General features: G+C 43.8%; 2 protein-coding genes across 4 annotated transcripts in view; one reads left to right on the forward strand and one right to left on the reverse strand.

The window, feature by feature from the left end:
* Nucleotides 1–972: 972 nt before the first annotated feature.
* On the reverse strand, nt 973–10,236 carry LOC117365323 (cytochrome b-c1 complex subunit 9). Of its 2 annotated transcripts, none has more exons than XM_033955628.1 (2): nt 9,734–10,113; nt 973–1,309 (listed from the first exon to the last, which is right to left on the reverse strand). In XM_033955628.1, the coding sequence occupies exons 1-2, from the start codon at nt 9,872–9,874 to the stop codon at nt 1,262–1,264; spliced, it is 189 nt and encodes a 62-aa protein (XP_033811519.1). In that variant the 5' UTR covers nt 9,875–10,113; the 3' UTR covers nt 973–1,261. The 2 variants fall into 2 exon arrangements, with proteins under 2 accessions (XP_033811519.1, XP_033811520.1); XM_033955629.1 differs by lacking the exon at nt 973–1,309 and adding an exon at nt 7,365–7,424 and having other exon boundaries at nt 9,734–10,236.
* Nucleotides 10,237–10,576: 340 nt separating this feature from the next.
* The window catches only part of ZMAT5 (zinc finger matrin-type 5), a 55,404-nt gene continuing 38,905 nt past the window's right edge, over nt 10,577–27,075 (forward strand). Inside the window, exons 1-2 of one of the 2 annotated variants that reach the window (XM_033955627.1) lie at nt 10,577–10,732; nt 18,083–18,245. In XM_033955627.1, coding sequence (XP_033811518.1) covers nt 18,119–18,245 — 127 coding nt within the window. In that variant the 5' untranslated portion in view covers nt 10,577–10,732; nt 18,083–18,118. Of the gene's footprint in view, nt 10,733–18,079; nt 18,246–27,075 lie in introns of both variants that reach the window. The other variant, XM_033955626.1, reaches the window with a different exon arrangement.

Genomic DNA, 27,075 nt, shown 5'->3' on the forward strand with positions numbered 1-27,075 from the left:
CAATTCACATCATAGGTAGGTGCCAGAAATGTAGGCCAGGAAAACACTGGCCTAATTTTCCAGCGTTGGAGGCACGATTCTGGCACCATCACATGATTGACACACAATTGGCAGACACTTTCAAGGCGGCTGCCAACAACGTCACTGGTTACAGAATCCGGGCCACAGTGGACAGTGCAACACAGCTACTTTATAGGACTATGCCTTTAAATAAATTTTAATTCAAGGGCAGGCATCATGGCAAAGCTTGCTGATTTAAGGATTTATTTATCTGGGAAAGATAACACCACTTACTGACTGTCCCTTCTTTAAAAGTAATAGGGACCAGGAGATCTACTATTTTTTTCGGTTATACCACCCCAGCTTTGGAAATAATTTACCAATATATTTACATAATGAATCCTCTATAGAAAATTTTAAGCATTCTTTTAAAAAGTTTCCTGTATCAATCATTAAATCTTTTAGATCCTAATTAGATCTACGGACAGGTCGTAAATTCATCTTTCTTTCTATGATTATTTCTGCCTTATATTTCTTTTGTGCTACCCATCATATGTGTTTTTCCCTAAATGTTTCTTCTCTTTCTTTAAAGATTGTAGTTCAATCCCCCTCACCTTTTGTACCAGTTATTTATTAGTACGTATATATTTTGCTTTAATTGTATAAAACTGTTCTGTTTTGTCCCCTATTTTAAAATGTTCTACGCATTGAAGTATTAGACATTGCGTGTACAACAAACCTTAATAAAATGTGAAACTAGATGAGGCAATACTTTGTACATAAGAGTTTGATCTCCCATCTATTAGGGTCCATCAGAGCTGCACGCAGCTTGTAGGTAAAGCATGCCATTCCAGGCAAGGATAAAAGATAGCTTCTGCTATTGTGGTGGTCTGTCAGTCAATATGTTACTGGGAAATAGCATACTCCACCGAGTAAACAGGGATTTGAAAAAGATGCTCAGGTGCAACAACATAAGGACACAAAAAAACTGTTTTAATGCCACAATTTTAGCACTGACATTTTTGGGTCAAATTAAGCATGAATGGTGACAGCTGGCCCAACCGTAAACACTCACACTTATCTTAGAGGAATTCATTGACCACTTCAAGTGCTGCAGAGCATATTTAAAGAAGGGGCAAAAGTCCATAGTTATGTTGCTATGGCTGAACATGATGGTAGAAGAGGCCAGACCAGAATGTTTCATTCTCATTTCCTCGTGGAGGGATTCAGTCAACCGAAACAGACATCTTGAAACTCCATTCTACTCCTCAGGCTGCTCATACTTGTGCTTGATGTGTTTCCACATTTTCTACAACAAATACAAAGTACACAAAATCATCACACTTCAGTACTCTACTTAGGTAAAGTTGCAAAAGCAGCAAATGCCAGACAAAGATACATCAGGGCTGGAATTTGAGTTTTCTTAAATGTTTTTCCAAGGCAAACATTTTCCTTTGAGTATATCTTCAAGTCCACAGAAAGAAATAATAGGGGAAAGGGAAAAATGTTCCACTATCTTCCCATACAGCAACAATCCAAATGAAAGGTTTTATGCCCTCAACAAGCAGAAAGGTTAATATCCGTCTAATATTTTTCAACATTGTACTTCTCTTTGCTTGGGTTATGTTATCTGTTGGCCATTTGTTGCACAAAACGTAAAGATATAAAAGTAAAACAAAAACTTTGCCCTTATTTACAAATTGTGTTTTATTTTCTTTACTATTTGTACAATGTCCAGTTGTTTTTGAAATGCAGTTAATCAATTAAACATCTTATCAGAGCTGGAAATCTCAAAAGCTAGGGTTCAAATCCCAATGATATAGCTTGGACAAATCACGTTACCCTCTGTTAGCTCAGATACAAACTTAGGGACTCATTTATTAATGTTAATTAATGCAAGTCTAGCAATGAATTATCTCCCTCCTTCACCAAAGCCTTTAGCGCCAGCAACTGCTCCGACGCTCATAGAATTCCTGTGAGCGTCGGAGCAGTCACCGCTGCTGCTGGCGCTAAAACCCACGCTATGCGTTAGTAAAGGAGGCTATAGCTCTCCTAAAGAAGCTGGTGGCAAAACATAGCTATCATGGCTTTCAACATCTCCTTATGTATGGCAGAAATTCTGATGTGAAGGAACATGTTTTTGGATTTCACTTGTTCATGGTAAGTACAGAATTATATACATAGAAATAATGTAGACCAGGGGTGTCCAATGTCGGTCCTCGAGGGCCGCAATCCAGTCGGGTTTTCAGGATTTTCCCAATGAATATGCATGAGATCTATTAGCATACAATGAAAGCAGTGCATGCAAATAGACCTCATGTATATTCATTGGGAAAATCCTGAAAATCCGACTGGACTGCGGCCCTCGAGGACCGACATTGGACACCCCTGATGTAGACAGTCTCAATATATACAGATGTTTTTCACAATTTGGTTTGAATAATTTTTTGAAGCATTATAGCTACGACCTCAGAAGAACGGGACTTGGGAGTAATCATCAGTGCAGACATGAAGGCTGCCAAACAAGTAGAGAAGGCCTCATCCAAGGCAAGGCGGATGATGGGATGTATCAATAGAAGCTTCGTCAGCCGTAAACCTGAAGTCATAATGCCACTGTACAGAACCATGGTGAGACCTCATCTGGAGTACTGTGTGCAATTCTGGAGGCCACATTACCGTAAAGATGTACTTCGAGCTGAGTCGGTCCGGACTCAAGGGTCTCTCATACGAGGAAAGACTGGGCAAGTTGCAGCTCTACTCTCTAGAGGAGCACAGGGAGAGGGGTGACATGATTGAGACATTTAAGTACGTCACAGGTCGTGTCGAGGTGGAAAACGACATATTCTTTCCTAAGGGACCTTCAGTCACAAGGGGGCACCCGCTCAAACTCAGAGGAGGGAGATTTGGTGGTGACGCCAGGAAGTATTTCTTTACAGAAAGGGTGGTGGATCACTGGAACAAACTACCGGTGCAGGTGATCAAGGCCACTAGCGTGCTCGACTTTAAGAATAAATGGGACATCCACGTGGGTCGAGCAGCACTCTGACTTAATAGGGTGGGACAGTAGAGTGGGCAGACTTGATGGGCTGTAGCCCTTTTCTGCCGTCATCTTTCTATGTTTCTATAGATACATTGTAGTGCAATGATTTCTGGAGGTTGATGTCTTTTAGACACTAACCCCCAAATTCTAAACTCCGCCTAACTTAATATGTCAAGGGGCTCATTTAAAAAAAATAATAGACGTCCAAAATCGGCATTTAGTTGTACTAGTCCAGGGGTAGGCAATTCTGGTCAGGTTTTCAGGATCTCCACCATGAATATATATGAGATGGATTTGAATGCACTGCCTCCTTGAGATGCAAATCTATCTCATGCATATTTATTGTGGATATCCTGAAAACCTAACCTGGCTACGGCTCTCGAGGACCAGAATTGCCTACCCCTGTACTAGTCAAAACGTTCAAGTGGGCATTTTCAAAACTGGCCTTTTTATGTCTTTCTTGTCGTTTTGTCTCCAGTGAGTCTAAATCTTAAGGGGACATGTTAGAGGCATGTTTTGGGCGGGATTAGGGCAGGATTAGCACTTAGACCAGGGCTGTCAAAGTCCCTCCAAGAGGGTTGCAACCCAGTCGGGTTTTCAGGATATCCCCAATGAATATGCATGAGATCTATTAGCATACAATGGAAGCAGTGCATGCAAATAGATCTCATGCATATTCATTGGGGAAATCCTGAAAACCCGACTGGATTACGGCCCTCTAGGAAGGACTTTGATACCCCTGACTTAGATGTTTTACAGCGATAATCAAACATTTTACAAAAGGCCTGATTCTCTATAGGACGCCAATCTCGGCAGCTGCCTAAGTAGCGGTTGCCAATCGCGTGTCAATCACGCATCGGCATCCTTTAGAGCAGTGGTTCTCAACCCTGTCCTAGGGGACCCCCAGCCAGTTGGGTTTTCAAGATATCTCTAATGAATATGCATGACAGAGATTTGCATATAATGGAGGAGACAGGCATGCAAATATGCCTTATGCATATTCATTAGGGATATCTTGAAAACCCAACTGGCTGGGGGGTCCCCTAGGACAGGGTTGAGAACCACTGCTTTAGAAAATTCTGCCTTTTTTTTCTAACAGATGCCTTAAATGTAGGCCAGCATTTTACAGGCCTACTTTTAAGGTGCCCATCTCATGCCTGCGGAGATGCATAGGAACGCTTATAGATACCCAAGGACACATTACATTAGTGATTTCTATTCCGCTTGTGCCTTGCGGTTCTAAGCAGATTACAAATAAGATATCTGGACATTACCCAGAGAATTATATAACAGTGATTCATGTACATTCCAAGATACAGTTGATCCCATGGAATTACATTGTAAAGATTCGAGTACTTACAGGGTACAGTGAAGATTAACAGTATTTTAGGGTAACAGAAGATTACCTAACATTGAAGGAAGAAGTTTATTGGATACATGTGGTAGGAGCTTATTTAGGAATCTGGATATTTTTTGGTAGTTATGGTTCGAGGGATTGACTTATGTGTTATTCACAGGGGAGAAGGCATGTATGAGTGGGAGGAGATTAGTAAGTAAGGACGTGTTTTTTGAATAGAACTGTTTTGATTTCTTTTCGAAACACTTTGATGTCTGTTGTTTTGCTCATCAGTTTGGTGATGGTGGGGTCAATTTTCGCTGCCTGTGTCGCTAGTAGGCTGTCGTAAAGTTTCTTCCATCGGGTACCATTATGTGGAAACCAAGCCAGCCTTGTGTGTTGGTAGGCATGCCTCGACACCTCTATTGTAGGCGTCCTTCGCGGCATGAATTTAAAAAAACCCAAAAAAACATGCATCCTGATTGGCTGGCAAGACAGTGGTAGAACATCGACCACCACCTGGACTGCCGTTTTTAGAATCAGCCCCAAATGTCCAAGCACAATTTGTATGTTTTGGGTTAGACCTGTTTTTAAAACAAACGGGCCCAAATGTTACCCAAACTAACCAAAATATATGGCCCCTACACACTCCCAGACCCCAAATATCTGCATGAAACAGTACATATCTGTCTCCGACACCTGCAGATACCATGGCCAGTCCTAGTAGAGTTGCAAGCAGGTCTCTGGAGTAGCCTGGTGGGAAGGGCAGTGGACTGCAGACAAGGAGACCCAGGCCCATATGCCACCCTAACGAGTACACTTGTGGTGGAAAGTGTGATCCCACCAAAACCCCACTGTACTGCCTTTTGGCAACACCTGCAAGCATAAGGGCTATTGGGGTGGTAGACAGGTGAGTACAGTAGGTTTGGGGGGGGCTCACCAAATAATGTATGGGGATTATGGTGAGATGTGTCTCACTGCTCTGTTGGCATGGCTGGCCCTTCCTACATGCAAATAGCTTGTTTTGGACGTTTTTAATTTGGACCTTTTTTTTTTTTTTTCAATAATGTAAAAAAAAATTAGACATCTAATTGGTCCATTTTTGAAAAATAAAGATAAACATCTTGTGGATTTAAAAAATGGATATTTTCTCCACCTGATTTGTGGACATTTTTCTCAAACATTCAAAGTCGGACTTAAGACATCTTGTCAAAAATGCCCCTCTAAATCAGCACCGATAATTGACATTTAACTTAATTGGAAGTTAGGCACCCAGTAGATAAAATTAGGCAGTTAGTAGATAAAGACAGGTTGTTCACTCTCTCCAAGGTAGGGAGAACGAGAGGCCACTCTCTAAAGTTGAAAGGGGATAGATTCCGTACGAACGTAAGGAAGTTCTTCTTCACCCAGAGAGTGGTAGAAAACTGGAACGTTCTTCCGGAGTCTGTCATAGGGGAAAACACCCTCCAGGGATTCAAGACAAGGTTGGACATAATCCTGCTGAACCAGAACATACACAGGTAAGGCTAGACTCTAGTAGGGCACTGGTCTTTGACCTAAGGGTTGCCATGTGAGCGGACTGCTGGGCACGATAGACCAGTGGTCTGACCCAGCAGCGGCATTTCTTATGTTCTTAGTTAAGTGAACAAATCATGGAAGTGTTTAGAAGCCTGTTTTAGTTTAGACCAAGAAAATCCTGGCATAAATACAGTGCACCTAAAAGTTAGGACACCAACAGTCTGTTTTACAAAGCCGCATGGCAACAGCCCCAAAGCCCTTTAAATCTCTATGGGCTTCAGGGCCGTTACCGCGCAGCAGCCGCTTGCATGGCTTTATAAAACAGGCCCCAAGTGATGCCTAGTTACTTAGGCGGCGCTAAGTGTGGTCTGATTTTTTAGGTGGCATAAATAGAATTGGCGCCTTTGTGCAGACCCCCCCCCACACACACACACACAAAATTGGATTATTAAAATATTGTATACCTGGGGACCTCAAATAGGAATCTGAAAAGATTACAAACCCTACAGAATACTGCAATAAAGTTTTAGGCTTTAAGAAAAAATTTGATAGGGTAACCTCCCTTTATTTGCAATATCATTGGCTACCCATTCGTTATAGAGTCCAATTTAAAGCTTTATTTCTTGATCATAGAGTTTTTTATTTGCTACAGCCTAATAATTGATTCCCTATTCGCCATTAAGAACTTTGAGATCTATTCAGGATAGGAGAATAGCAATACCCTTTGTTCACAGAGCTAGATGGGAGTCTACTCGAAACAAAGCATTCTATTTTGCAGCTCCAAATTTATGGAATCATATGCCAAGAAAGCTGAGACTAGAGGCAAATTTGAAATCTTTCAAAATTATGTTAAAAACAGTATTTTTTAAAGAAGCATTCAGCCAAGATTTAAATCAATCTGCTATTACTCATATATTCTGAATGTTCTAGATCTTCAGTTAGCAGTCTTGGGAAAATTTAAAGCTTAATGGTAATTACATGATTTTATTTAGGAGTGAATGTTTTTTGTAAGAATGAATGTTCCTTAGTAAGCCTGCTGTTTATGTGGATTAGGTCTACACTATCTAACAATGGAGTTCTTTTTTATATTTGTTTTATTTTTATTATATTTTGTAAACTGCTTGGACCAGTTAAATGAATGAGCGGTGTAACAAGTTTAATAAACCATAACCACACACACGCAAATATGAATATTTTCTACATTATTTAGTTGTAGTTATTTTAATATTTACTTTGTGGGAGTGAGGTTTAATACGGAGAGTTGAAGTGAAACAATACACTATTTGCGGGTGTTAGGGGCAGAGCAGGCCCGTGAATATAAAAAACCGTGAATAATATTCAGGCCGGTTCTGCCCCTAACCCCTGCTTCCCTCGGCTATTTTAAGCCTTGAAAGCCCCCCTTAAGCCTTACCTGGTGGTCTAGCGGGTTTTTGGAGCAGGAGCAATCTTCCCACGCTCCTGCCCAGTGCAGATCGCTCAAAGGAAATGGCTCGAGAGACTACAGGGAGCTCAAGGAGGGCTTAAAATAGCCTGAAAAATGAAAATGCTTTTTTAAACCCGCGAATCCGTAGATACGGAATTTGCGAATACGGAGGGGGAAGTGTAAAATCAATATACTTCATTCTAACTCTTAACTGCTATGTTAGTGGAACTTGGAAATAAGTGATGAGTTACAACAGTGCAGTATATTGGTCATATTTCCTCCATGTATAATTTTTCCTTTTATACATTTCTCTCTGTTTTGGCCTACATCACAGCTAGAGATAAGCAGTAGCTTTCCCAGATCTACCTAACTAATATGTTTATGGATTTCTTCTCTAGACCAGTGGTTCTCAACCTTTTTAGAGTCAGGATACACCTAATGGGCGGTGCCAGCTCAAGCAGCATTTTAATAGTTGGAGAAGGAAAATAGAAAGCCATGCTGTGACCCAAGGAAGTAGTGGGGGCTGAAGGAGGGGGAGAGAGCAGCGTCATACCACAAATTTAAAAATTCCCTGCTGTGACACACCAGTTGAGAACCGCTGGTCTAAAACCCTTCTTAGCCATCCTCATTAAATCACAACTTGTAAGCAGATTTTAATAATAAAAGCTGTAAACTAGAACTGACTAGAATTTGCACATGTCAATAATCAGCATCAAGGCCAAATTCAGAAAATTATATCCAGAGGGTTTGTCCCCCCCCCCCCACTTAATTTGGTTTTGAAACTTCACCTATATCAGCAGCATCTTTAATGAACCTTTATGTTGCATTTAGATAAAACGCAATGTGCAGCAACATTAGCTTTGATGTGTGAACAAATACAGAAACAGGCAAAACCTACATACATTTTAAAGCTGGTGCTACAATTAAATGATTTTCACAGAAATTCTACAGAGCTACAAAAACACATGGAGAAAGCATGATATTCTTTCCAACCTGTATATATGCACATAATATATGTTGAGTCTTGGGGGGGGGATTGGAAGAGGTGGTACAGTTTGCAAGGAATTTTTGGGTGGGGAGGGGATCAGAGCAATTTGTAGGGAGGTGGGATAATTGCAGGACATAGGTTTTGGGGTGCAGTAGTTAACAGGGGGAAAGGCATACAGTATATGGATTTTTATTTTTAGTGCAAGTCACCTAGGAGCATATTTCTATTGCAGGGGATTTAGGATAGCAAAGCGGTTTGTAGGAAACATAAGAACAGCCTTACTGGGTCAGACCAAAAGTAACCCGTTCTCACGGTGGCCAATCCAGGTCACTAATAGAGATGGTGCAGTTGAACCAGGGTAATGTTTTGAGGGGAGGGGATTTTTTCTTGGGGGAGTAGCTGGAAAAGCAGACAACAGAAGGAGGCCATCTGAGAGGGTCACCCTATGTTTAGCTACTGTATCTGTAAGCTTCTCCCACAGAAATCCATTGGGTTATGGGGGGGGTATTTTTAACCTTGCATCTTTTTTCCTCCCACTGTGTTATTTACTTCTATGCTAGAACTCCTTCATTGGGCTTATCTCTTTGGATCCCCTAATCCAGGGGTAGGCTATTTCAGTCCTGGAGAGCCGGAGCCAGGTCAGGTTTTCAGGATAGCCACAATAAATATGCATGAGATAGATTTGCATCTCAAGGAGGCAGTGCATGCAAATCCATTATACATATTCGTGGTGGAGATCCTGGAAACCTGGCTCTCGAAGACCAGAATTGCCTACCCCTGCCCTAGTCCAGTGTGTCTCAACTCGGTCCTGGCGTAGCCAGTCAGGTTTTCAGGATACCCACACATTGAATTTGCATAAACTTGATTTGCATACCCTGCTTTCATGCATATTCATTGTGGGCACCTTGAAAACCTGGACTGGCAAGGAGCTACTCTGGGACCGAGTTGAGACACACTGGACTAGGGCAGGGGTAGGCAATTCTGGTCCACAAGAGCCGGAGCCAGGTCAGGTTTTCAGGATCTCCACCATGAATATGTACGAGATGGATTTGCATGCACTGCTTCCTTGAGATGCAAATCTATCTCATGCATATTTATTGCGGAGATCCTGAAAACCTGACCTGGCTCTCGAAGACCAGAATTGCCTACCCCCTGCCCTAGGCCATTGTGTCTCAACTCGGTCCGGGAGTAGCCCCCTTGCCAGTCAGGTTTTCAGGATGCTCACATTGAATTTGCATAAACTTGATTTGCATACCCTGCTTTCATGCATATTCATTGTGGACACCTTGAAAACCTGGACTGGCAAGGCGCTACTCCGGGACCGAGTCAGCCCACCGCGTCTAGCGGTTTCTCCGTTCAGCGGGAGAGAGGCCTCGTCCCCGCCGCCCTTGCCAAGGTCACCCCCGCGCCCTCAGCCGCCATGCTCACCCCGTGGTTCATGTACTCGTAGAGCGCGTCGGCTCCCTGGTCGAAAACCCTCTCGAAGACCACCGCGCCCACCACGATGGTCAGGGCAAAGGTGGAGGTCCTGCGGAACAACAAGTTATACACCTTGCCGCCCAGCGCCATCGCCTCGGGAATGCGCGTGCGCACTCCGTCCAACTCCACACAAGCCGGGGGGGGGGGACGCTAAGGCACCTGGGTCATGTAGTGTTAGTCCAACAGGCGCGCGCGCGGTCTATGTGAGGTGCTAACGCTTGAGGGAGGGAGGTGGAAATCACACTGAGCCCGAGTGGGGTGGGGGAGGCGCTAGGGCTCCTGGGTCTTGTAGTATTTGATTCGCAGTGCCGCCTGGCGGCCGCCTTCTCCTCCTCGATAGGCGCGCGCGGTCTGTGTGAGGTGCCAACGCGCGAGGGGGGGGAGGCGCTAAGGCACCTGGGTTTTGTAGTGTTTGAATCGCAGTGCCGCCTGGTGGGCGCCTTCTCCTCCTCGATAGGCGCGCGCGGTCTGTGTGAGGTGCCAACGCGCGAGGGGGGGGAGGCGCTAAGGCACCTGGGTTTTGTAGTGTTTGAATCGCAGTGCCGCCTGGTGGGCGCCTTCTCCTCCTCGATAGGCGCGCGCGGTCTGTGTGAGGTGCCAACGCGCGAGGGGGGAGGCGCTAAGGCACCTGGGTCTTGTAGTGTTTGAATCGCTCGATAGGCGCGCGCGGTCTGGGTGAGGTGCCAACGTGCGAGGTGGGAGGCGCTAAGGCACCTGGGTCTTGTAGTGTTTGAATCGCAGTGGCTAAGGCGCCTTCTTCTCCTCGATAGGTGCACGCGCGCGCGGTCCTTCAGGTTCCAACGCTCGAGGCCGGAGGGGGAGGGGGGAATCACGCTCACTGCTAGGCGGGGCCTGCAGGGAAAAGGCTTCCGGGGTAGGCCGGCGGCCGCTGCAGTTTCAGCTCTTTGCCGGCTGCCCAAAGATTGATTTACAGCGGCGGGGAAGGAGGTAGGTGAGGGAGTTGAGAGCTGGAGGGAGGCAGTGCTGGATGGAATGGAAATCTGGGGGCAGGTTGGAGGGAAAGGGAGCCGTAAGGGGAGAGTGTGGTGCAATGGTTAAAGCTACAGTCTCAGCACCCTGAGGTTGAGGGTTCAAATCCCACGCTGCTCCTTGTGACCCTGGGCAAGTCACTTAATCCCCCCATTGACCCAGGTGCATTAGATAGATTGTGAGTCCACCAGGACAGATAGGGAAAATGCTCGAGTACCTGAATAAATTCATGTAAGCTGTTTTGAGTTCCTCTGGGAGAACAGTACAGAAAATTGAATAAATAAATAATGTGAAAAGTTTCAGCCTCTGGTAACCAGAGTTGGTATTGTGATGTCATAATGCCTCATTCCACCAATAAGAGCCAACCTCATCAGTGATGTCACAATGGCTTGATTGTCCTTTACTTGGTTCACTTTTACTACATTATGATTTCAAGAGTGGTGCAGTGGTTAATGCTGTAGCCTCAGCACCCTGAGGTTGTGGGTACAAACCCACGCTGTTCCTGGGCAAAGTCATAAAATCCCCCCATTGCCCCAGGTGCATTAGATAGATTGTGAGCCCACCAGGACAGACAGGGAAAAATGCTTGAGTACCTGAATAAATTCATGTAAACCAGTGTTCTTCAACCTTTTTACACCCGTGGACCGGCAGAAATAAAATAATTATTTTGTGGATCGGCAAACTACTAAGACTGAAATGAATGAAAACCCATTTCCGCCCCGTCTCCTCGAGCTCGGTCCCCGCAAACCATCTGATCCCATCCGCACAAGCCTCAGTTATGATTTTATATTGAACGTATTTTATTAAAGTATAAAAACAAACAACATTCTGTACAATTGTCATTTTATAAATCCAAATATACGGAGCAATAACCAACAAAACCTCTGTCTCCCCTCCCCTTCACATATATCTCCTCTACTATCAAGAAAACTGAACAAGCCAAATTATTACAGAATGCTACTCAGAAATATCATGCTAACAGTAAACTAGTGCTGCCCGATTCAGGAAAAAAATTTCAATTCGATTCAGCCCATTGAATCGATTTTTCGATTCGATTTTCCTACCTGATTGGGTTTTTTTTTTTTTTTTTTTGGGGGGGGGTTCAAACATCCTGGTGGGTTTATTTTATAGCCTCTTCACCCTCTTTGCCTTCTCCTAATCACACTGGTGCTGTGGTGTAAACAAAATAAACAAACAAAAAAGATTTTTCCTCTCTCTGTTAAATCCTAGCTCACGTTTGCGGTCTAACATTCAAATCTGGCATATTGTAATCACAAAACAGAAAATAAAATTAGTTTTTCTACCTTTTGTTGTCTGATCATTATTCAAATCTTATTGGTCCCAGGCTCTGGTTGTCTTCCGATAACTTGCTTGCCAGGGTCTCCTTCTTTCTTCTTTCTCTGTTCTAACCATCCATCTGCCATCTCTGTCCTCCCCTTCCGTTTCCCTTCCCTCCCCCGAAAGTCTGGCATCTTTCTTTTTTTTCGTCTCCATCCACAGATCCACCTTTTCTTAACTACCTTTTCACCCAGCATCTCTCCCTCCTTCCCCACCACCCCAGGGTCCACCATCTCTCCCTTTCTTTTCCCAACTCCCTTCCTATCCAGTATCTCTATCCCCCCTCCACACCATTCCTTATGTCCAACTTCTCTCCCTTTCTGTTCCTTCCCTCCCTAAATCCCATTGTCCATCATCTCTCTCCCTCTCCTCTATTTTTAGACCCATTATTTCTTCCCCCCCCAAAGTCCGGCATATGCACATCTCTTTAAAACCCTCCTTCCCTCCCTCTGTGTACTTCTACACCAGGGCCCCCTCCCCTGAAGGTCTGTCCCCCCCGAAGGCCTGCACCCCACCTCTTGAAGGCTTGTCCCCCCCTTAAAGACTTGTCCCCCCCCCTTGAAGGTTTGCACCCTCCCTTGAAGGCCTACACTCCCCAAGGCCTGTCCTCCCCCTGAAGGACTGCGCCCCCCCCCCCCGGGAAGGCCTCCGTGTTCCCCCTGACCTCCCCGTACCGTTTACCTTATAGGTGAAGCCTACAGAGCAGATCGAGGTTATAGCGTCTTTGCAAACTGCTTTGAGCTGTTTTCCCCGCTGCGGACCCGCCCCTCCTCTGACGTCAGAGGCAGGATCGCAGCGGAGGAAACAGCCTCGAAGAAGTTCCTCATCTTCAGCTTCCTTCCCAGAATCTTGAACTGTTCTATCAGCGTGCTTCTTCTGTAGTCTCTCCTGCTGACATCATTCGTCCCGATGTGGATCATTACTGTGGTCTCTTCCATCTCCGCTCCTTCCAGGGTCTTTCCAATTTTGTCCACGATGTTCTTGGTTCTCGCTCCTGTGAGGCAGGTCACCAGTCGATCCTCTCTCCCTCCTGCTATGTGGCTGTCCACATACCTCAGGATCGAGTCTCCCACTAGAATCGCTGACTTTCCCTTCAATGTTCGCTTCGGTCTCAGGTCAATGTCCTTGGTGTGCTTCGCTCTTTCTTCTTCTGGGCATCTGCCCCGTCGTGCAGTATTCCTCTGTGGGTGTCTTCTTTGAGGTCATCTGATTCTTGTTCTCCCTTCCATGTTGGTGTAACTTCTTCTTTCATCTGAAGTTCGTTCTCTTCCACTACTCCTGTATGCTGCCTCAATGAATTTCTCGAGTTCCCTGACTTCTTCCTCAATATGTCTCTCACTCACGAAGTCTTCAGCTGTCCTGATTGGGTCCTCCGTGGTGTAAAGTCCTTCTAGCTCCTGTATCTTGTCCTCTAGCGAACGGTACTAGGGTTTAAGAAAGGATTGGACAATTTCCTGCTGGAAAAGGGGATAGAGGGGTATAGATAAAGGATTACTTCACAGGTCTTGGACCTGGTGGGCCGCCGCGTGAGCGGACTACTGGGCGCGATGGACCTCAGGTCTGACCCAGCGGAGGCATTTCTTATGTTCTTATGTTCTTCAAGCTTTTCAGCTCCTGACAACGACCGCATACATATGATTGTCTCCCCAAGGGGAGGTAGTCATACCTACGACAGTCTGTGCAGAACACTGGAAAGCTCATCTTCTGGTTTCCCTCTGCTTCCATTGTGGTTCCTCCTTTAAGATAACAGTTAAGATTACGTGTGACTGCTTTGTGCTCTCTCTCTCTCTCTCTGCCTGCTGCTGGTGTCTATTCGCTAGTTATATGTTTTTCCCTGTATCCACTTCTAGTGTGCTGAAGAAGGAACAGGAGGCGTCCCAGAACCCAAACCAGGAGGGTCTATTTACTGCACTTACTGCCACTTATAAGGTGGAGAGGAGGTGAAGGAAGGCTGACCTTTTAAATATTGTAATGTCTGGTATGACTTTTGCTAAGGGAATGGCCTATATTTTGGAGATGTGTCAGTGGGATTCCTAATATGACTTCTTTGACTATAAGATATATGCTAATCTCTTTAAATAAAATAAACATTTTTATGATGTAGATTGATTTTTATTAACCAAGTTCAATGAGAATCGTTAACGCTATTGCTTGAAAAGATCACTTCAACGGTTAATGACTTAAGGGTAAGGGCTTAAGCTGAATTTTGTGTATATACAGTACCGTGTATACTTACTTGTCTCTTAAATTGAGACATCAACAATCCAGAGTCAGCTTTCTCATCAGTTCCATAGCACTTTTGCTATTCCTAGCTTAATGGAAGTAAAGTGAACAGACTCTGGCTATGCTGCAATTGTTTGAGAGGATACAACCACTGCTACATATGTCCCTAATGAATTCAGGGTGAGCTTGAACAGTGTTCAGATCATTGAGAAGAGATTTGCAGGGAATGTACAAGTGAGACTAGATCAGGGGTGGCCACACTTTTTGGGCTTGCGAGCTACTTTTAAAATGACCAAGTCAAAATGATCTACCAACAATAAAATTTTTTTTAAAAACCCACAAAGCACGCTGTGCGCAGAGAAAATGTTAATTATCATTTATATTCCGCGGGTTTTCAAAGAGGTCGAGGCGGCTGACTTTCCATCACCTCAGCAGTTTTTAGCGCAGGGAGCTGCGCTGCTCTTGGTGCTCATAGGCTCCCTGCGCTAAAAAACGCTATTGCGGTTTAGTAAAAGGGGGCCATAGTGCAAAATATAGACAGCAGATAGAAATTCTCAAAACGGACACATTTTGATCACTAAATTGAAAATAAAATCCCTGTCTTTCTCTCTCCATGCCCTTTCTGTCTGTCTCCCTGTCTCCCTGTCTGTCTTTCTGTCTCCCTAAGCCACCGCCATCGGGGAACAGGCTGCCGTCGTAAAGAGGACACTGAAGCACCGGGCCGACCAACCTTCCCCACCCGACATTAATTCTAACATCGGAGAGGAAGTTCCGGGCCAGCCAGCTTCAGTTAGAGAATGACACGGTGACAAAATTCATCACCGTTCCCGTCCCCGCGGATAACCGCGGGAAACCATCTTCATGTCATTCTTTAAGGAGAGAGGGAAGAATCAGAGTATAATTGGGCACAACCACTGACCCACAAGCTTTGCTTTGAAGAATGCTGGTGTAGAAGGACCGAGGTTGAAACAGACACTACAGAATGACAGTCTCTGGTATCCAGAGCAGATATTGTGATGTCATAATGCCTCATTCCACCAGTGCCTAAGAGCCAGTCACATCAGTGATGTCACAATGGCTTCATTATCCTTGGCTCCCATAAGAATCAGAGTATGAATGGCCACAACCACTGACCCTCAAGCTTTGCTTTGAAGAATGCTGGTGTAGAAGGACTGAGGTTGAAATAGACGCTAGAAAATGACATGGGATTATTTCCCGCAGTTATCCGCGGGGACGGGAACGGTGATGAATTTTGTCACCGTGTCATTCTCTAGCTTCAGTGTCCTCTTTACAGGGTTGGGAAGCAGGTGGAATGGAAGGCATTGTGGCTTGTTGAAAGTTTGTGCTGAGCATGTATATTGAAAGGAGGACATACCTGCAAGGAAGTATACATGACAATTGTCAGTGGTCTAGAAACTGCTACAGCTAAAAGCCATTTGATTGGCTAATGACTCCAGCAGTAGGTTCAAAAAGAAAGTTGAGCTGAGACAATGTGGAAACAGTTGGTGAGTAAAAGCTGTGTGTGGTTGCTGAGAAATACTGATTCATGAATAAAATATACTCCTTGGATAGGAAGGGTGAAAATACATTTTGCTTTCGTGAACTTGCCAAAGTTTAGAATGAGAGTGTCAATTTTTTAGTGAAGGTTAAATATATAATGCTCACGCGGAGTGATGGTTGTAATTCGTGGAAAATTAATCAATCTGATATTGTTGGCTCTTGAAAAATTTTCAAATGACTCAATCTTCCTTCTCAAATTTACATTGTCCTTAATTAAAGTCTCTTGAAGCTGTTTGGAAGATTTTAATTCACTTTTGATACTATCCAAAGATATATTAGAGTCAGCAATGTCTTGTTTTATTGAGGAAATTTCTTTTTCTTGGTCTTTCATTTTCCCCTCCACTTGCACTTGTTGAATATTAGTTGTTTTTACCATATTAGCCACCAAGTCCCACAAGGCATCTAGAGTAACTTCTTGGGGCTTGACTATAATAGGAAATTGTAAATGAGTAATCAAAAGTTTTTGCTCACCAGTCGACCGCTCTCCTCCACTTCCCTCCGCCAGAGTAGGTCCAGATTCAGTTGTTACTGCAACCCCGTCCGTATTCAGGCTCTCCTGCAGAGCTTGTGAGCCTGAAACGGCTTCCTCAACACTGCTCCGCGCAGCCCCCGGGGGAGAGCCCATCCCGACTTCCGGTAGGCTCTCGACCCCTGGGGAGCTGGTTGCACGGGGGTGCATAGGAGGAGATCTTACGTCGGGACTCAACGTGGTCTCAAAACTTCGGTGAGACACCTCTGTTCCGTTCACATGAGGTGTCTCTAACCGCAAATCTCCCGACGTCATCATGGTGCCCTGGAATCGCCGAAACAGCGCTTCAATATTTCCGGAGGTAGGTGTTCCGGAGCGCAGGGAGGCCCCACCAGTGCTCTTTCCCCTTCTTTTCGGCATGTTAAAGAACAGATTAAAGCTCTCCGCGTGAGATGTTAAAACGATACCTGACGGAAATATTAGATGTTCCTGAGGGTTCATTACCTCCATTTACACAGGTGTACTATCTTCCCAAGAAAAATCAAATTCAGCAACAGGAAGAAAGCCAAGGACCAATGGATGTATCGGCATTATTGGAATTATCAGATAGAGAAATGGCTACTCCCGCAACATTAGTGGCAACTTTAGCTCTAACAATGGACAAGAATTGGATTTTGAGACTTTTCTTTAAAAATAGAGCGAAATAATTTATGGGACTTAAAATACAAATGTTTCCAGACTTAGCTAGAGACACACAAAGGCGAAGAAAAGAGTTTCTTATGTTAAAATCGGGAATCATAGCTCTTGGAGCAACATTTTTCCTACGATATCCTTGTAAATGTGTTATACAATATAATTCTCAAAAATATGTTTTCTTTGAGCCTTACCAGCTGACATCCTTCCTATCTCTTTCTCGGCTCGAGAAGGAAAAGAAAGAAGGAGTATAGAAAAATAGATGTCCTCACTAGCTGACTAGCATTATTTTCCTTAATAATAATTTCTTTTTTTTCTCCATTCATAATAACATTTTGGATCCTATGTGGACTTGAGCTGAATTAAGTTTAATTAAGTATCTTTGAATTTATAATATTATTGTGATTTTATTTTTCTTGACTTAACAGCTTTCTGTACAAGTAAATCTTGAATTGTATTTTTGAAAATTGAATAAAGAAATAATAAAAAAATATATATAATGCTCACATACTGAAATCTGATGATTTAGCTGTTTCCTTCTGGCCTCTTGAAATCTATGAAGCTGTGGACTCTTAAAATGAGGAGGGTGGGTTTGAGAAAGGCAGGGAATGTGCTAGAGCAGGGGCAGGCAATTCCGATCCTCGAGAGCCGGAGCCAGGTCAGGTTTTCAGGATATGCACAATAAATATGCATGAGATAGATTTGCACCTCAATGCATGCAAATCCATCTCGTACATATTCATGGTGGAGATCCTGAAAACCTGACCTGGCTCCCGCTCTCGAGGACCGGAATTGCCTACCCCTGTGCTAGAGGGAAGGGAGAGCAATGTTGTCCCCAGACTCAACTTACATTTTTCTTTTGACTATTTTTAGTCCTAAAATTGCCCTCGATGTATACATGAGATCAATCTATAGATGAGTATATACAATACTCTTACTGTAGAGAGTGGTTAAAATTGCAGACTATGAATGTTCTGGTTATATGGAAAGACTCTTTTCCTGATGAGCAAATTTTCTTTCAGAAGGTGTAAAAGCAGTTCAAACCCTGTTCTGGAGGAGAGATGGGAAAGAGGTATTTTTGTGATTATTGTGATCGATCCTTCCAAGACAATCTTCACAACAGAAAGAAACACCTGAATGGGGTCCAGCACCAGAGATGCAAGAAAGTCTGGTATGATATGTTTCGAGGTGAGCTCTTCTATTCTCAGATGAGGGTTACCAAGAATGTTTTTTTAAAATTATTATTATTTATTACATTTTTCAATTTAATTACCAGGCATAACTTGTACAGAAAGCAAAATTAGGCTTATGATTATTATTCCATCATTACTCAATATCCAGAAAACAGAAATAAGTTAGACTAAAAATGCTCAAATCCTCTAATTGGATCCAAAATGTTATAATATGTTGGAAATATCTGATAAAGAGGCAGCGGTACCATCCACTACGATTATATCAGTAGCTCTTTTAATTGATAAAACACGGGGCTCCTTTAACAAAGCCGCGGTAGCGGTTTAAAGTGTGTAATAGCGTGCGCTAAACCGCTGGGCATGCTAGCCGCTCCTCTTGAGCAGGCGGTAGTTTTTCGGCTAGCGCAGGATGAAAAGTCGCGCGTGTTAAAGCCGCTTCCGCGGCTTCGTAAAGAGCCCATGGTTGTTGAAATTATTCTTCAAAAATAGGCAAAAGGAATTTATAGGTCTTGGAGTACAGATGTTTCCTGATTTGACCCGAGAGACGCAGAAGCGTCGTCGAGATTTTTTGTTAATGAAGCCTGGGCTTATATCTTTGGGTGCCACTTTTTATTTGAGGCACCCCGGTAAATGTATTGTTTTATATCAAGCTGTCAAATATGTCTTTTATGAACCAGTCCAGCTGACAACCTTTTTGTCTTTATCCCGCTGGGAAAAAGAACAAGCCTGAGCCCTATTTGATGGAATATACACCTAACTCAATGCTTTGCCCAGTCTTTATGTTTTAAATTTGCCTTTTGTTTCTTGCTAGATTACCAAGGATGTGAATGGAGCTTTATAGAAACGGGTTTGAGTGTAGATAAGGGACTGTAAGGCCTGTTTATATCCATCCTTCTTTCTATATATTGTGGCCCACTGTAGCTCCAAACCGTGCTCAATAGCACACTCAGTGGCTGGCCACAAAATAACACCCTGTCGTGTGGCCCGGACTGGAGCCACCCTGCAGGACCGGATTCCAAACAGGAACCGAAAAGAAAAGAAAAAAACCAGATAACAAAAGTCACCACGATTATTCTTCAATGACAAAATAATATCAGATTTTATTTCTCTTTTGTCCCAAGGTAAGTAGGCTTTCCAAAATAGAGGACAAACTTGTCAGAATGTTCTTCCTTACAGTAACACAAAAAGTTGAAAACAAAACCAGCAAATAACAGTCCAAATAAAGGCATTAATTTGCTCTCAGCAATATTTCTATTTTAGTCGTGGCAGAGGGTTTAATTGCCCCCAGCCTTAGGGTTGTCTGCTTCCAAAGCAGGCAGCTTCCAAAACACAAACAAAATATAGTTCAGTGCACACATTCAGCACAAGTGTCTCAAAAGTCCACACAAGCCTCTGGCCAGTTCCAGTCACTGCCAGGTCAGGAGAGTGATAGGTTTTGCGAAATAAAGCCTCTAGACCGGCTTTCAAAAATTCCCTCCCAGGGTGTTAGCAAAACCTCTCCCAAAAATACAATCACCCCTTAGCTTGCATTCAAAAGAAAAATAGTTTCTTCAAACAGTCCATAAACACCAACCTCATTCACTGCTTGAGGGTGGAAGCCAAGTTCACCTGCATGGGCTCAACAAACTCAGGAGCACACTCTGTCAGGCTTTCTTCCACATCCATGTTCTGACTTTCCAGAAAGTTTAATTCCTCAGCCTGACCAGCCTCTATCACCTCCATAGGCATAGGCTTGTTGCACCTGCTTGGCTCCAGGGACTCTCTAGGGAGAAAGGGCTTAAAACCTCTCCCTAGCTGGCTTTTTCTTCCTGTTCTCTGTAACAGGTTTATATACCTTGGGACAACGCCCTGCTGTGTCAGCCCTGGCAGTGTTCCAAGGGCCTCTTGGGCTCCCCCGGTGGTCAATGTAATTATCTAACTCAGACACAAGCTGTCCCTTCTCAATTCCTCCCCGGGATTTCTTTTTTACTTCTTTTCTCTCAGTCCTGACTGGGACCTGAACAGGGAGAATACCTGGCTGGTCACAATATAGGATACAATACAATTGGTTGGGTCCTGCCCACATCTTAATTTTTAACCCAAAACATGTCTTTGGCAAAGCAGCCAGTCTCGGTGCACCCAATGCTAGTTATTTGTTTTTAGCTTTAAATGAGGAAATAGTACTGGGAAGGAAAGGGCTGCTATGTTCTCAGTAACTGAACCCCACAAATGATTTGTGATTAAATTTGCTTCTTTGTTAGTCCTTTATTGACCCTGACAGACCAGTCCATACAAGTGGGTCATGGCCATTCGTCAGCAGATGCAGACGGAGGAATGAAGTTCGGAGCTGATTTCACTCCCCTTGTTAGATTCTCATGCCAAAACCAATATCGGTTTCTGAGTTAATAATAATAATTTATTTTTCTATACCGCCTAACCAGCAGTTCATAGCGGTTTACACCGGGGGTGTCCAACCTGTGGCCCAAGGGCCGCATGCGGCCCCGTGAAGTATTTTGTGTGGCCCCGGTCGAGGGCGATGCAGTGTTTTCCTCTGCTGCCCCCGGGTATTTACTGTCTTGCCAGCTCCCTCCTCTGTCTTGCTGCAGCGTTTATACGTTTGTGTGGCCTCAAACATTTTTTTTTTGCCAATGCGGCCCACTGAAACCAAAAGGTTGGACACCCCTGGTTTGCACAATAGGTACTCAGCATACAATATAATAATAACATCATACATAATAAAATTCTAAGTAACTAATACAAGCATTAAAACTAATGAATAAAAAAACACAATATCAACTAAAATAAGTCTAGATAAAAAGATTAAAAGTACATTATAACTACATGATAACATGAAAATCAGTAATGTATATTATATTGTTTAAATAAGTGGGTTTTAAGATCTTTTCGAAACTGATAAGTAGGTAAGAAATGGAGAAACGAGAAGATTCAAACATGAATTCATTAACCCTGCTTGGAATGCGAAGGTCCGATCCATTGAGACCCTGAAATGCAGGAATGGATGGAAGCCATTGTCCTACTGGGGTCAGGTGGGGCATCTCCGAGAGTGGAACTCAGATCAGTCTGGCCAAACTTAGATGAGCAAGTTCTTCAGCTCAAAAAGGCCAGCAAGAGCCAGAGGGCTGGGTATCCTAACATAGTAGATGACGGCAGATAAAAACCCGAATGGTCCATCCAGTCTGCCCAACCTGATTCAATTTAAATTTTTTAATTTTTTCTTCTTAGCTATTTCTGGACAAGAATCCAAAGCTCTACCCGGTACTGTGCTTGGGTTCCTACTGCCCAAATCTCCGTTAAAACCTACTCCAGCCCATCTACACCCTCCCAGCCATTGAAGCCCTCTCCAGCCCATCCTCCACCAAACGGCCATGCACAGTCTGCCCAGTACTGGCCTGGTAGAACTAAGACTGATATATAGGGCTCCTTTTATGAAGGCGTGCTAGGGCCTTAACGCTCGCAATAGCGCACACTAGCCGCTACCGCCTCCTCTTGAGCAGGCGGTAGCTTTCCAGCTAGCGTGCGCTAAAAACGCTAGCACGTCTTCGTAAAAGGACCCCATATTCTCCTGTGCATGTTCCTGCTGGGATAGATAAAGGAGCAGAGAAGGCCAGACCTTCAAAACTGAAGTTTTTAATGTCGCCGATAGGAAGTGGAACAAGAAAAGCAGACGCAGCACAGACCGTGTTTCGGCTACAAAGCTTGCATCAGGAGTCCTCTGGTTGTCCAGTCAACAAGCTAATGAAGCAATCTAATTCAATGAAAGCTCGCATCCAAAAGCGTCTTGCATGGAGTACAAAATAAATGAATACAAGATCGGAAAGCAGCTATGAAGAGCATCGGTTGGGAAGCAAGACGAACGACCGGCAGAGAAAGTAAAGGCACAGTTATTTAAGACAAGTTAGTCAAAGAGAAATACCGTAAAGTAAACCAACAATGTCAACGAAAGCTCACAATCTCTTTGAAACTGCACCGAATGCGTGAAATCTTAATAACCATGATGTGAATCGTCCATGATATTGTGGCATTGTAAAAAGTAAAAAACTGTAGAGATATTAGCAAAAGTAAGAAAACGTATCAGAAGCTGCTCAGATGAAGATTTTTTTTTTTAAAATAAATCTTTATTCATTTTTACATCTTACAAGTGTATCAATAAATGACAATTGAAATTGAATACATCACTTAAATCTCTATCATGTTTAACATTAAATCATAAAATTTAACCCCATCCCTCCCATAACCTATACAAACACATATATCATATACAATTTTCTTTCCTATTGATCTAAACATTTAATAAAATTCTAAAATCCCTCCCTCTCCCTCATTTGCATTGTACTTATAATGGAAAAATGGTATCTATTCATTGCAATAATTTGTCAATGGCCCCCAAATCTCTTTAAATGTCTTATAATTCCCTTTTTGTATGGCTATTGTTCTTTCCGTTTTATAAATGTGACATAACGAATTCCACCAAAAACGAATTGACTCTGCTGCAATTCTTCCAATTACTTTTGATATGTTGGCGGATAATTGGCGGATTTAAGGTCATCTGGAAGCATTGGATGATAGCAGGTATACGGATTTTAGATGATGTTATTTCAAGTGGTAAACTGCTTGATTTTTCACAGCTGCAACATAAATATGGTCAGATGAAGATTTTGTATCACCTCCAGGTAGTCTAACGACATCACGGGCCGTTGCTGCTCGTGTGCCAAATACATAGCATGCTCTTACTGTCATTAGTCCTTTAACAATTCCAGGAACAAAGTTTCAAGTTTTATTTTAGTTTGATGAATCGCTTATTTAGTTTTACTAAGCGAGATACAACATTAATTAAAAAGACAAAACCAGCATATATTTAAGCATATCGTTTAAAATTTAAAATAATGGGTTAGACCGACAGACTTACAGACTAATCAATACACAAGGTAAAGAGGGACAGAATTACAATTCAATATTTTAAAGTACAGAAGAGAACCAGAAAAAGAAAGAACATTAGGGAGGGAATAAAATGGAAACCTGAAAGAAACTAATGTAAAATTTGAACATAACTTAAAGATTAAAAGCATCTTTAAAAAGGAAATTCTTTAAGCTACTTTTAAAACAGTGGTCTCAAACTCGAACCCTTTGCTGGGCCACATTTTGGATTTGTAGGTACTTGGAGGGCCTCAGAAAAATTTTGCATGAGGTAAAACTCTTTATAGTTTATAAATCTTTCCTTTTGGCTAAGTCTTAATAATAATATTGTTATTTATAGTTAAAGAGACAGATGATCAAGAAACTGTTTTATAGATCACAATTTCTCCCTTTCACTTTTAGACCTTGCTTTATTTGTAAAACATTTTCAATTACCCTCCTGTTGTTGTTTTTCCTTAAATGTTCTCTTACTTTCTTTAACAATTGTAGTTCGCTCCTTTTTCCCTATATATCACTAATTAATTGTGTACATCGATTGTATGTTTACCTGTTTAAATTGTTTTATTTTGTCCTCCCCCCAAATTTTTTCATTGTTATACGCATTGAAAATATTTGATATTGCGTTTATATCAAAATTTTAATAAACTTGAAACTTGATAAACATACCAAGGGCCTCAAAATAGTACCTGGCGGGCCGCATGTGGTCCCCCAGGCCGCGAGTTTGAGACCACTGTTTTAAAACGACTCAAATTATTTTCCTCTCTTACATGCCGAGGGTAAAGTATTACAAAGTTGCGGAGCCATCACTGAAAACATATCATGTCGTCGAGTTCCAATAATTTTCAAGGAGGAGACTACCATGAGCTTTTGATTAGTGGACCGGAGAGATCCCAATACAGGGGGAGGGGCAGACATAGAGGATGCGCATTTTACAACCAGAACACTCAATAGATTAAGGGCCTTAAACGCGCGGAATAGCGTGCGTTAAAATGCCCCGCGCGTTAGCCGCTACCCGCCTCCTCTTCAGCAGGCGGTAGTTTTTCGGGTAGCTAAAAACGCTAGCACACCTTTGTAAAAGGAGCCCTAAATTCCTATTCTCAATGTATCAACGGCGATACTCTCTCCTCAACAGATTGCTGTACTACAAAAAGGGTTGTCTTTTGTGCCCCACTACAAAACACAGCCCTTTTCAGACATATTTCTTTAGGACCCCTGAAGAAGGCGTCCGTAGCCGAAACACAGACCATGTTGGGTCCGCACCACAACTCATCGATGTGTGATGTATGGATTGTTTTTGCTACACCTGCACCATCTGAATTATTCGAGAAGAATCTTTGAAATAAACTTTGACATCAAGTACTTCGTATTAGAGAATGGCATGTCTACCGCAGGAACAGAAAAATTTGCAACGGGCTCATTTTATTTACAGTGTTCCCGCTAAGCTGCGCTGGGGTGCGCTGACGCACAAAATATTACCTCGCAGCGCACAAGTTTCTCGTCACAGCGCACACAGTGTAGAGCACAGTTCTTCAACCGCCGGTCCGCAAACAAAATCTTGCCGGTCCGCGAAGGATTCGGTCCCCGCCGCAACGAAAGGCCGGCGTCAGCTGACTTGCAACTTCCTGTTGCAGTCGCTGTGCCGGGACTCCTGCCTTCGCCGGGACTCCTGCCTTCCACCGCGTTTGCCTCCTGCCTTGTCTCCGCACCTCCAGACCAGCAGCGGCAGCTGTGTATGCTTTTAACTTCGGCACAGAGCTGCCCCTAATCAATAGTTTAGCGCGGTTTCATAAGGCAGCCTCGGGGCCTTTGCTAGGCCGGCCCACATCGCATCATCGAAGTGGGCCGGCTATCAAAGGCCCCGAGGCTGCCTCATGAAACCGCGCTAAACTATTGATTAGGGGCAGCTCTGTGCCGAAGTTAAAAGCATACAGAGCTGCCGCTGCTGGTCTGAACTCTTGGGCCGCTGAAGGAGGGCAAAAAGCAGCTGTTCTGGAGGTTTCCCTTCCTCTCGCCTTTACAGGTTCCTTTTTTCCACCTTTTTTTTTTTCCTTCAAACGGCAACGGGCCCCAGCATCGACATCAATCAAGTAAGTTCCACTGTCAATCAAGCGGTTCTGCTCGGCCAAAGCTTCCCCTGTGACATGAGCCACCCTCAGGGGAAAGAAAGTGACCCACAAAGGTGAGGGGAAGGGGGGCAGATGATGGAAGTTGGGGGGGGGGGAGAGAGAGAGAGAGAGAAGGGGCAGATGATGGAATGGAGGAGATGAGAGAGAGAGAGAAGGGGACAGATGATGGAAGTGAGAAGAAGGGAGAGAGAGCAGAAGGCAGATGGATGTCAGTTGAGAAGGGAGAGCAGATGCTGAATGGAAGTGGGGAAAGAACACATACTGGATGGAAGGAGGAGATAAATAAAGGGGGAAGAAAATAGTAAGATAATGGAGGGGTGAGGGAAAGGGGTGACAAGCTGTGTGTAGACACAGTGAAAAGAGGGAAACGGGACTAAATAGTAAGAAAGAATTTAATTTAGATGGAGGCAGAAAATAGAGAAGGAAGACCAGAGAAGAAAAGGGAAGAGAGAGCAGAGAATGATCAGATCTGAGTGGAGGAAATGAGAAGAGAGATATGCTAAAAACCACAGGGGGGAGGGAAGGATAGAGATGCCAGACCATGAGGGGAACAGAAGGAAGATGATGGATGCTAGACCAAATTGGGGGGTGGGGGGGGGGCAGGAGGAGAGATGGCAGGGAAAGACAGACAGTGAATGGAAGGGGCAGATGCTGGACTGAAGAGACAGAGAAGGTTATCATGCTGCTGTACCGGGCCATGGTACGCCCTCACCTGGAGTACTGCGTCCAGCACTGGTACTTTAAGAAGGACACGGTACTACTCGAAAGGATCCAGAGAAGAGCAACTAAAATGGTTAAGGGGCTGGAGGAGTTGCCGTACAGCGAAAGATTAGAGAAACTGGGCCTCTTCTCCCTTGAGCAGAGGAGAATGAGAGGGGACATGATAGAAACATTCAAGGTACTGAAGGGAATAGACTTAGTAGCTAAGGCAGGGAGAACGAGAGGGCACTCTCTAAAGTTGAATGGGGATAGATTCCATACAAACGTAAGGAAGTTCTGTGGTAGAAAGCAACATATTTATTTGGCTCATAACTTGCTGGCGCCCGATATTTTTAGCTCACAGTGAAAAAAGTTTGCTCACAACACCCGCCCGCTTAGAGGGAACACTGCTCACCACAGAAATGGGGACAAGACCTTCTACCGCCCTGTGGGAGCAGTAAAAAGTCTTGCTCCTGCGATAACAAAAATTGCACCCGAGTCGGACTCGGCATCTCCTCCCCAGCGCCTCTTGCACCTATTTTACCTTCAGGAGCCAGCAATGCCATGATGAAGACCGAAGGAAGCCTGAGCCCGAGACCAATGTGATTTGAAAAATAAAATTACCAGATAATAAAAGGTAGAAAAAAAAATTTTATTTTCTATTTTGTGATTAGAATATATCAGATTTGAAATATAGATATATATCCTATATAATAAAACCCTAGCCGCGCATGCGCACTCCTACCTGCGTGTTCCATTTTCACTGATCTGTGAGCTGTATGTCTGTGGCGGCAGGAGTGCGCATGCGCGAGTCCCCAGCCTTCCAGCACCTAACTACACTTGCGGCAGGACTGACTGCCAGCGCTGGACTCCCTGCTCTCTCGTGGCAAAAAAACAGTAAGTTTTTTGCGGTCTCCCATCCCTTCCCGATGTCTGACCGGCCCCCCCTTCCCTTCCCGCGGTCCAGACCCCAAACCTGTTTGCAGCACTCTACACACGCTGCTTCGGGGCCTTCTACTGCCCTGATTTGCTCTGTCACGTCTCTGATGATGTCATCAGGGATGTGCCAGAGTAAATCAGAACAGTAGA

The sequence above is a fragment of the Geotrypetes seraphini genome, chromosome 8 (genome assembly GCF_902459505.1).
Source record: "Geotrypetes seraphini chromosome 8, aGeoSer1.1, whole genome shotgun sequence".
In the NCBI taxonomy this organism is placed as follows: Eukaryota; Metazoa; Chordata; class Amphibia; order Gymnophiona; family Dermophiidae; genus Geotrypetes; species Geotrypetes seraphini.